Source organism: Neolamprologus multifasciatus, chromosome 8 (genome assembly GCF_963576455.1).
Source record: "Neolamprologus multifasciatus chromosome 8, fNeoMul1.2, whole genome shotgun sequence".
In the NCBI taxonomy this organism is placed as follows: domain Eukaryota; kingdom Metazoa; phylum Chordata; class Actinopteri; order Cichliformes; family Cichlidae; genus Neolamprologus; species Neolamprologus multifasciatus.
The window spans coordinates 9,383,751-9,395,458 of record NC_140446.1 but is presented as its reverse complement, the minus strand read 5'-3'; the positions used below and the strand labels follow the sequence as shown (position 1 = coordinate 9,395,458).

Genomic DNA, 11,708 nt, shown 5'->3' with positions numbered 1-11,708 from the left:
AACTCACCATCCTGGAGGAGATGGTCGGTGACAGAATTCTGGAAATGTATATTAGTACTTATGTCTTTCTATATTTATATTGATATCTTTATTTCTTTTTCTCTGTTATATCTCTATTTCTGTATTGGATTTATTGTGTGTTTTATGTATACTGCTGTGACATCTCAAGTTCCCTTTGATCTGACCTCATCTGAACAAAACTGCTCAAAAGTGACTTGGCTGCCGATACCGTATATCAATTACACCGCTGCCTTGTCAAATTCCCGAAGAAAAGGTGAAAAAACAAACCCCAATTCTTACAATGAAACCAAAACTCTCACAGAGCAGCCTGAACAGCTTCCAGTAACCACTGCTGCGCTCTCTCGGAGGAAGTCACTTTGCGGAGTCCGGATGTGGACGTGGCACAGCGCTGCAGCAGTTCCGCTGAATGTCCGCTTCTGATACCGAGAAGGGATTAGTGAGCAACACCCCGGTACGACATCGGCGTCTCAGTTTGTCGACCACCGGGCTTCAGAGTTTGCATCAAATCTAGGACAGCCTTACTATTTACATCACTTTGGAGGTAGGTTTAGGTTTTGATACGGTCTCTTCTTTGCCATCCCCGCGGCTTCGCTGGGGATCTTGGATTTCGCTACGTTTGCTAATGCTTGGCTAATGCTAAGGCACTGCTAGCACCGCTCTGAGGAAAAGCTAGGAGATTACGAGCTAACTTAGCATTTGGTCACAGCTGATGTGCTGTCATGATTCAGGCTGTGTGGTTGCTAACATTAGCATGCTGGGGTAGCTGGGGTCTGGGTAAATAAGGAACGTGTCCTGCTTTGACCCCTACTTAGAGTCAGAACAGTTACTTGTATAATAAGAGAGGCAAGTTGTTTTTGGCTCTTGGTTGACATGTTGTCCGGCTAATGTTAGCATTGCTAGCGAGCTAATTATAATGCGGCGGCATTACTACTCGCCAGATTTTACACTTTCCTCCTACAAAACAGTCTTTTCCCTACCTGGCACTTGTTTTATATTCTCAAACACCTTATTTCTGTGTGAGTTTTAAAAAGTTCTCCGATGTTTGGATAAAATTACTAGCCCAAACCTTTAGCAGTGCACCTTAGAACAGATGTGGGTCACTCGGTAGGCCCGACATAGTAAAAGAACAGTTACGGTTCCAGCGATTGTGTTTCTCGCTGTGGCACCTGCACTGCTGAATTATTCAATGGCCCCGCTCGTTTAGCTCGTGTTTGTCTGTCAGACGATACTGATCACTCATGACTTATATTTTAGGCTTGTGTCCAGGAACAAAGTGAATAAAAACACCACTCACCCACATCTGTTAGCAGGGTTGACATGTGTTGGAGTTATGATCATAAAATTGGTTTTCATAATTCAGCATTTGGTTTCTTCTCACTGCCTTAATTAGTTTTTATTTTATGTTATTGACGATTTATGATTGACTTACTTTCCATCTTCTCATTTGAGATATTTTGAGTGTGGTTTTCATCACTTTAAGTATTAGATTTTATAAGTTGTTTAGAAAAGTCATGGCAAGACAACACTGACTTTCTGTGATGCGGACAGCATGAAAAGTTGCTTACATGCATTTTATTGGCTTATTTAACCAGCTTGACAACGTCTAAAACCCATTTCTTAAATGGTTATTTTAGTTTTCTAACTATACAGTCTTTAGCTCTTAAGCTTCTTTCACAAGAAACTTAAGATATAACTAGTCATAACTATTTTTTTTATCCTTTTAGTTGTCTACAATACTTTCTCTTTAATAACTTGTAAAACTTGTACTCAGGTATTATCTGATACTATCTTTAATACCACTTTCACAGCTGTGAAAGAGTTGCATAATAATTTTGCATTTTGTGTCTTTTTAGCAATAGGTGTTTGATATTAATGTTTGTTTACTTTCTTTTGGTTGTAATCTTTTTATTTAATGTTATTTAATTTTTGTAGCACATTGTGTAAAAACTCAAAAGGCTGAGGGTGTGGCCAAGTCAAACATAAAAAGCCAATAAAGGTTTTGTCACTGAACCAGGAAATGTTAATGTTATAATCTGATTTATGTCAGACTGTAGACAGTTAGAGTTTAGAGTCCTGCGGGTCTTCTGTATCAGTTTGCCTGTTTTTTAGTTCAGGTGCTTGGTGCCAAAAACTTCATTTTGGATCCATTATGTTTTATGTGGGTGTTAAGATTTTGTTATTTTAGTTAGACTTACTGGTTAAACTGCTTTGGAAAAAACCTTTTCTTAAACATGACAGTCGTCAGTAAATGTTCTAGCAGTATGTGCAAGCACTGCTGTGGACAGATTCCCCCTGCTCTTTGAAAGAGTCCGTGTCTTTGTTTCAGAGAAACACAATACCTTCACAACAGCCTTTACCAGTACCGTCCTTATTTCAGGGGCTTTCACACTACAGGTGCCCTGGTTGTATTATTGTTCACACACACGAAGCAGGCGAAACAAGTTTAGTCCTTAACTATGGCATCTAAGTAACTAACTGTATTGTTATTTCACAATTTCATCCAGATTTAGGGATGAACTGAGGATGAATGTAAACCAGCACACGCCAATGGCCTCTCCATATGGCCAGCCCCAGCCTAGTTTTGGCCAGCCTGGTTACGCTCCCCTGGATGGGAGCTATCCAGCACCCTACGCACCCTACAATGGCCCTGCGTCAGCCTATCAGCCTGGGGCTCCACCGCAAGGTAAAATGCAGTTTGTTAAAAAATGTGCGCATGAGTGAGACATCCAGCAGTTCAGGTAGGCTGTACTTTAAGCATTCAGAGGGATATAACCTTGGAGTGTCCTACATGCCTCCTGCCATGTGAGTGATCATGTATGTGTGAGAAAAGCACAGCACCTGTGCATACTAATCTGATTCTCAACTGCCCTCTCCTTCCTTCATTTTGCTTCATGCACTTCTCTTCATCTTCTTGTATTTGCCTCCTTCCCCTCTTTTCTTCTATTTCAGGTTACTCTCCTTTCACAAGCTTTCCCTCTAAGGCTTTGGCAGCCAACCCAGTCTCTGACCTCCCCTCTCCTCTTGACTTAGGTAACCAGCTCATCTCTGTTTCTCACTCATTTCACATGCCCTGCAATCATCAAATCCTCTCTGTACCTGCAGGTATTATTCTTCCTGCTGTGTCATTTTTCTTAGCATATAATTGAACATCTTTCTGAGACTAATGCCAGTGACGTTCAAGTACAGAACCTTTGTGTAGGCCAGAAATATAAATCATATCTCTGTTATGTGAGAGACATAAATTTAGTCTTTGAATCCACTGGTCATTACTTCTTTTGCTTTTGATTCGCTGCCTTTTGCACACAGAAGGTTTTAACAGCAGGTGCACTCAAAGCTAGAGCTCTGCATCTCAGGTGACCATATTAGAAATATCCCCTCTCTTGTTGACATTGTACGTAAGAGTAGAAAAAATGTCTAAAACTAATTGCTGGACTTAGTCGTACATATGTTGACTTGATATTTGGTCATGTTTGTTATGAGCATCCACCTTTGCAACAATAGATATTTGGCATAATAGGTTCCCTTTAAACAAACTATTAGGGTGAGATTTACAGTCCGAATGGTGAAAACAAAGTTCCTGTATGAGCTTGTCTTACAGATCTGGTTGATACTCCTCAAACACAGCATTTGTTATCTTGGTTTTCTATCTGTGCAAACCCACGATGGAAAAATATGTTTGGCTTATAATAGTGTTACCTCAGTTAGGGGTGGGCGATATAAACGATATACGATAGAAACTATATAAATTTGGCCAACGATAGAGATTTTGACTATACCGCTCTATCGCGATAGCGCATGTTGATGATGTCATCAAGCTGCGCCTGTTTTGGTCGAAAGCGTCGCAGCGGCTACAACCATTATCATCTGCAAATTATGCCGGGCGACAGTTATAGCAAAGAGATGAAGCACTTTTGAAATATGGGGAAAGCCAAAAACTGCGCTTCCTTCACTTCCGTAACATTGATTCATTAATGCTGAATTCTCTCGCAGCTGTTCTCTTCCCATGTTGTTGCAGTATATTAATGACTAACCTCGTATTGTGGATGAATAATCTCAGTTGTTCTCCTGACTGAAGTTTGGCCCGTGTATAGCATCCTGCTATACGATTGCATTTGTCCCTGACCACCAGAATCCCTCACGTTAACTTTTCTCGAGTGGAAAAAAAGTTGGTGTTCATCCTCCAGCTTCACTGTGCTAATGTTATGCTAACATAGCTGTGTTGCTAACAATCACATAGCACAAAATTATATACCAGGTAGTCCAACTTCAGTAACCCTGCAAACGCCACTGCTGTTTAGTTTTCTGTCTTCATTTATGTTGGAAGTGGTAGCAGAGCTGTACGTTTTAATTGGTTTCAAAAATCTCTGTCAGAACATGGTATGTCATGTTTAGGTGGAAACTAGCGAGCTAACTTCTTGTTAACTTCTAACTCCGTTAAATTTAATAAATTCTGTTTTCATGGATGCCTGGATGTTAAACTTAATTGTTACACCTGGTAAAGCAGCAACGCTGATGATTTTATTAAAGATGAAAGAGTTTAGACCGTTTTTAACTCTTTAGTGTTCGTTTGACTTTGGGACCTGAAGAGGTCGGAGTTTTGGACCCAGATTACTCCGCGAAGCTCCTCACTACAGCAGCCGTAATGCTCTAAAAATCCATCAAAACATTTTTAACAGATTTCTGCACGCCAAAATCGGTTTGAAGTCAGTAAGCACAACCAGAATTCATACATAAGGCACACTCGATTTTTGAGAAAATTAAAGGATTTTAAGTGTGCCTTATAGTGTGGAAAATACGTTATACAGAAGAAAAGAATATATCGCGATATATATCGTTACTGCACGTGCTTCAAATTATACCGTGATATGGATTTTAGGCCATACCGCCCAGCCCTATCCTCAGTTATCTCAACATACTGAGGTTCATACCAGAGTTGATTCACAATTATTTGGTAGAGAAGTTGCTTTTTGTCACTATATGTAGTAATTATTTGGCTCTTGCATTTCAGGTTCTGTCAGGGGTCCTCCTACCTCTGGACCCCCGCCTGTCTCAGCACCTCAGCAGTACAATCAGTACAGTCAGAGTCAAGGGAGCATGCAGAATGGACCCCCACCTCCTACACAGGCACCACCCAGGTATTTTTTTCCGCCTTTGCTGTACAAGTTCATTGAAGCAGTTGACAGAATCCATTATAATACCCCAGATACTAGTACTGAGACTGTCAGAATCTGGTGCTTTCCTAACAGGAGTGACATGTAGACTACAAACCAACCAAAGCACATTTTTAGAAACAGTGATGTGTTAAGGCACTCGACAAACTGCACAGAAACTGAAATTTAAGAAAGCAGGAGGTACCTTGGTTGCCAATACTCTGCATTACTTTTTGTGTTTATCTGCTGTTTAAAAGGCTGGATTAGGACAGGTGCTGTTGAGGAACCAGGTGAGCTTGTCATGCTAGGATATTGTTATCCTGATTGGATTTGCTCCAAGATACGTTAATAATAAGCTAAAAATGTGCATTCCTTGTAAAAACATGGACAATTTTGCAATCAGGTTGTCCTAATCAGTGTGTTAGTTCGGTTACAGTAAATTTGAGGATACAGACTGAAAGTTTATATTTTATTTTAAAAACATGGCCACCTTAAACTGTTTAATTGATAGAAGAAGCTGTGTCAGTCAGCCCTGACCTTCTCTGTGTGCACGTGTCAGAGCAGAGTCACAGCTCAGGGAGAGGACACTGCACAGCATATCTTCACAACTCACATGGGTATGACATTTATAAATATTCAAAGGTTAGATGGTAGAGGAGGTGAGGTACATAGTATCCAGAGGTTGTTAACTTTCTGCAGAGTCTATCACCTCCAACCTATCCAACCTTTATGTAGCCTTCAGATTAGTTCAAGAACAGTGAATAGAGGGCTTCATTGAATGGGTTTCCATGTCCAAGCAGTTGCATCTTAGCATTACATCACAAAGCATGATACAAAGCGTCGGATGCAGTAGTGTAAAAAATGCTGGGAGACATGTTTTCTGGAGTGACGAATTACACCTGTCTCTCTGGTAATCCAGTGGATGAGTCTGGGTTTGGCGGTTGCCACGACAACTGTACCTGTCTGAATGCATTGTACCAAATGTAAAGTCTGAAGGGGGGATTATAGTGTGCAGTTATTTTTCAGTTTTTTTCAGAGTCACTCGGCCCCTTAGTTCCAGTGAAAGAAACTCCTAATGCTTCGGCATATCAAGCCATTTTGAACAACTTCATGCTCCCAACTCTGTGGGAACAATTTGGGAATGGCCCCTTCCTGTTGACTGGCCTCCACAGAGTCCTCACGTCAACTTGATAGAACACCTTTGGGATGAATTAGAGTGGAGAATGCAAGCTAACATCAGTGTCTCCTAGTGCAATCAACTACTGAAAGAGCTTTGTGTTTTCAGACCTGCTGTCTCTCAGCCGTACAACCAGGGTGCTATGAACCTATCGGGGCCGCACCCTTCTTATCCCCAACACTATGGACCCCCATCCACAATGCAGCAGGTTACCAACCAGATGACGGGGATGCAGATCACCTCTGGACCACCAACCGCTGCTGGGCCAGGATATGGTAATTTGAATAGATTTGTTTTTCAGTTTAATGCATGCAGTCTTTTATTCTCTTTATGATATTTAAAGATTGTATTGTCTCTCGCTCTCTATTCAGCTCCACCTCACAGCTCCCAGCCTCCTGTCAGCACTGGGTACTCGGCCGCACCCCAGGCCTCGTACACCCAAGCCCCACCCCCTGTGTCCTCTGCTCCCACCCAGCCGCCACCTCCCAGCGGCCCCGCAGCTCCTCAGCAATATTATAGCGGCCCACCGCCTTCTTCTCAACAGCCATTCAATTCCTCTCTTCCCCCTACCTCTCAGCAGCAGCAGCAGCAGCAGCAGTTCACCTCTTCTGTACCTCCACATCCTCCTCCTCAGCAAACCTTACCTCCATCCTCTTACTCGGGTCCGGTGCCTACACAAAGTCAACCTCCTGTTCCCCCAGTGTCCCAGGCACAGCAGTCCTTCCCTACACCCCAGCCCCCTTTCTCTTCAGCACCTCCACCTGTCAGTCAATCTTCCTTTGCCACTGGCCCCCCACCTTCTGCCCCAGGCTCGTTTCCACCTCAAGGCCCCCCTCCTAGCTCTCAGCCTGGTTCTTTTCCTCCTCCTGGCCCCCCTCTAACCTCAGCCCCCTCTTGCCAGTACCCAGGTCCCATGCCACCCCAGCAGCAACCCCCTCCATCTCAGCCATCCCCCTATCACTCAGGGCACCATCCTCCTAGACCTCAAATGCCTCCCACTTCCATGGCTCAGAGCAATCACCTGCCTCCAGGACCCCAGGGCCCGGCAGGCCCTCCTGGGCCACTACAGCAGCCTCCATCTCAACCTGGGATGCAGACAGGATACCCTCCTCAGCAGAATGGTTAGGAGACGGCTGTTAAAGTAAAATCAAAAAGGCTTAGGTTTTCTTTGTATCTCAGCTGTTTTGCTGTTTTCTGCAGGTGCTTTTGGGCAGGTGAGAGGCCCTCAGCCTGGGTATTCAGGCCCTTACCCTGGGCAACCAAACTATGGAGCACCAGCTCCTGCTCCACCTGCACAGAAAAGACTTGACCCAGATGCCATTCCTAGCCCGGTGAGCTGACACAAATACATATACTGTTTAATTCTCAATTGTTTTGGTTTGCCACACAACACCAATTCTTAAATCTACAACTTTTAGAATCTGTATTTGGTTGTAATGATGTACTGAGCTGCATTATATTGCGAGGCTTTCTTAATGTTCAACCCTCAGGGGAAATAAATAAATGTAACACCTAGGCCATCTCAAATTCATGGCCCAGGCTACATCCGGGCCTTTGCAAATTTCGACCCACATATGGGTTTAGATTATTTCTTTCTAAAAAAATTCACTCTTGGTTCTGTGCTCTGCCCAGCAACACACATCCGATCCACACTTCACATGCAACAGTCCTATGAAATTAAGTTTCAGATTTTTAGTCTTTGTTCCTTATTAGATCTTATCTTTTATCTTTCATCTGGTTGAATTAAAAAGTTGTGTGGAAAAATCTCTTCACATGATGGATCGTAAACAAAAATAATGAATATTTATGATGCAATTTAGTTCAATTCTTTGCCAATCTGTCTATAAACATTTTACCAAAGTAGCATTAGCAAGGAAGATAGAACAAGTTTCTCAGTGTTAGAATTGTTGCATATTAACACATTAATACAGCGTAGTTAAGTATAACATCACTTTTAACTATGATGTTCATATAATCTATAAAAGATTTCCCTTAAAAGTAAATTTCTGCAAAATCTGATGGTATTGCACTTGATTTTAGTGGACACTGAGTGTGAATGATTTTTTGCATGCTTCACCTAGAGCTGTGTGATAATTCTGTTATTTTGTGTTCTCCTTACAATTAAACTGTTATTTAGATTAATTTAATTTATTATAAAAGATTCAGAGTTTAGTTCAGTAATAAGAATTAAAATATCTCTCAGCAGTTTATCCCTAGAGTAATTTTTTTGAAGTGGGACTATTTTTACACCTGACAGCATCTCTCGGTCTAGAAAAAAGATGGCAAGTTAGTAAATAATGTGATAAATGCATGTGTGTTTACTCAACATGGTCATGAATTTGGATTTCATTGTAAATGTATTATTTTCATACTGCAAAGCTCTAGAACGGAAGAAATCTAACCTTTTTTAACTATGTAACCTCAGATTCTAAGCATGTTTGCTACCACTAGTTAGTTTAAACTTATTTCCACTTGAGCTTACAATATTACTAATAACTAATCAATAATACTGATGTGTTTCTGTCTACATAAAAGCAATGCTACCTGCTGCTGAGCTCAGTCTTGCTGATTTTTCTCCTCTCACACTCCTTTTTATCTTTTACTCTTTGTATTTACTTGTTTTGCACAATTTGCTGGACAAACATTTGAATGTAAAGCAAGCGTCTGACATGCCGGCTGTGCAGAAACCGAGACATAGAATAGATCCAGACGCTATTCCAAGCCCAGTAAGTTTCCTGTGTGCCTTTTCCTCTGCTTCATCCTCTTCTTTGTGCCTGACTGCAGTAACCCACTGCCTCCTCCTCCTGTCTTTTTCCTCTACTCCCTTAAAGTTAGCGATCATGACAGTTTTTTAAAAATTTATGTTATGATCCAGTTGTTGTGTCACAGATACATTTTGATATGCCGATATCTGATATGTTTTTAGCAGAAATGCCCCGATGAAATTGTCACAGCCCAAACAAAACACAACACAGACGTAATATTTGAAGGGAAAGTTTAACATTGTAGAAAATGTTTCTTTGTGCTTTCTTGTTAAGAACTGGATGAGAAGATTGTTACTAGGGCTGTTCGATATAACGATATATATCGGATGACGATATAAAAACATCTATTGTTTCATTTTACACTATCGTTTGTTTCGTGGTAACTGTTTACGGCAATATTTTTTCATCGTTTTGATGGTCACTGTAGTGGCTATATTAATTTCTTAAAGTTCTCTCTTTCTCTTATATTTAATATAACCACACTACGGACGGACAAGCGCCTGTTTTTATGCGTTGTCGTTAGCAACAACGACGGTAAAACCATCACGTGTCCGCTTGTTTATTTTCCACATAAACCTTTCACAATAAAGCTCAAGATCCTGTTGAGACTTTTCAAAATAAACTGAATCACGTGAAAGATGCAGAGTATTTATAGATGAGAAGCAAAAAAGAGTCGTCAGGTGCTAAAAAAAATAAACCTTAGACTCAAACGTTAGAACAGGCTTTTCCCCGCAGCACGGCGTGTAATAAATACTCACAAAGAAAACGGCGGCCTTTACAACTTATGTATAAAAATGTATAGTTTCATGCATCGGTTACGACACTCGACTCCAGCTACATGACGCCCAGCTGGAAACACTTCACGTAAGTCGAGCTGCCCGAGATTCACAGAATTTTCAGAAAATGTTACATTTTTGTGATTTATATCGTTATCGGGACGATAGATGTCTTATATCGGGATATGAGATTTTGGTCATATCGCACAGCCCAAATTGTTACCATTCTTATGTCTGGACAGTAGGTATGAAACCAGTACATTTATCCTGCTAATCCTTTAACATAGCACAAATACATGAAATAATGATGAGTGTGAGTGTATTAGTTCCATACCATGACCTTTAGAGCTCCTTAAGTAACATGTTATTCTTTGTATAATTCATTCAAAAACTGAATGGTGAAGATGAGGCACATCTGTGCCATGACCCTTTAATCTTTAATGGTTTCCTGTCTGACTGATTTTTGTGGGATCTTTTCATCCAGTTTGCAACAATAAAGGAAAAAAAAGCATTTTCTAAAGTCTCAAGCTGTTCCTCTTAAAATCTGAGTTGTTTTCAAGAGACTGTCGGGAAAAATGACTAAGATGTAGTGCAACCTTTTGTGAAACTCAGAATATCAGATTACACATTAACAGCCTGTACACAAGGTCTTATAACCGTTGCCCACTTCACTGTTTGTGTTTTTGGTCAGGATTTTGAGGCAGCTGGTTCTTAAGAGAACTTCTGTCTTTCAAAGTAAACTTGAGACACCCACACAACGCCTATAATCCTTTTCCAAGCCCTGCATGCTAGCCTGGATTGGATCTCTTGCATTTAAGGCATGCCTTGATAAATCCTTCCCGGTTCTTTTGGGGATTTAATTTTTTGTTTTAAATTCTGACAGAATGGCTTCAGCATGAATTGACTTTATTGTTTTTGTCCACTGATCATCACAGGGTATAGTTGTGTGTTAGTGGCTGCAAATCTCTGTGTGGGGGAGTTGTATACAAGTCTTTTCCTGCATGAGTGGTTTTCATGTGCCTCTTTTAATTTCTGTGAGACTCGGGGGATAGTGTGTCCTATAAATGTCTTATTTTGATGCTGTGATCATGTATGAACGTGGGCCACCTTTTGTCTCCCCCTCTTTATTAGATCCAGGTAATAGAGGATGACAAGGCTAAAACTACCGAGCCATTCACCACAGGGGTCAGGGGTCAAGCCCCACCACTGGTCACCACCAACTTCCAGGTTCAAGACCAAGGTTGTTCTCCTTCTTTTGTCCTCTCTGGTTTTCTCAGCCACAATTATCCTGGAGTTCACTTCATTTGTCCAAATAGTTAACAAGATAACACTAAACTCATTCTTGAAAATAATTTTTACATTTAGCATTGATAATAATGTCGCAACTGTGCTTGTGTTTAGGGAATGCCAGTCCCAGGTTTATTCGTTGTACAGCCTACAACATGCCTTGCACAGCTGATATGGCAAAGCAGTCTCAGGTGCCATTGGCTGCTGTCATCAAGCCTCTCGCCACGCTGCCACCTGATGAGGTGAGTGATTCCTTTGCTCTGGCGTTCTCTCATATCTCCTTTGTGTTGTAAATTCTGTTAGTTACGATTAGACAGGATTTTTTTTCTCATTTGGAAATGCAGTATTGTATTAGGAAGAAAATCTTCTGCCTAGAGATTGAACTTTTTTAAAAAGGCTGAATGTCTTTGAAAATTAATATTCTATTGTTTATTTGTCCCATTAACAAGCTTCTTTTGCATTTTATCGTCTTCATCTCATCTGTATCTGCGGCTGCATCTTCTGCTGCAACAGTGGAACAGTTATTACTCGG

General features: G+C 41.1%; 1 protein-coding gene across 4 annotated transcripts in view; it reads left to right on the top strand.

The window, feature by feature from the left end:
- Positions 1-386: 386 nt before the first annotated feature.
- The window catches only part of sec24c (SEC24 homolog C, COPII coat complex component), a 22,663-nt gene continuing 11,341 nt past the window's right edge, over positions 387-11,708 (top strand). The window contains exons 1-10 of one of the 4 annotated variants that reach the window (XM_085169716.1): positions 387-562; positions 2,526-2,704; positions 2,971-3,051; positions 5,030-5,156; positions 6,457-6,623; positions 6,720-7,469; positions 7,549-7,679; positions 9,006-9,074; positions 11,021-11,129; positions 11,291-11,418. In XM_085169716.1, coding sequence (XP_085025842.1) covers positions 2,545-2,704; positions 2,971-3,051; positions 5,030-5,156; positions 6,457-6,623; positions 6,720-7,469; positions 7,549-7,679; positions 9,006-9,074; positions 11,021-11,129; positions 11,291-11,418 — 1,722 coding nt within the window. In that variant the 5' untranslated portion in view covers positions 387-562; positions 2,526-2,544. The remainder of the gene's footprint in view (positions 563-2,525; positions 2,705-2,970; positions 3,052-5,029; positions 5,157-6,456; positions 6,624-6,719; positions 7,470-7,548; positions 7,680-9,005; positions 9,075-11,020; positions 11,130-11,290; positions 11,419-11,708) is intronic. The other 3 variants (XM_085169718.1, XM_085169717.1, XM_085169719.1) reach the window with 3 other exon arrangements.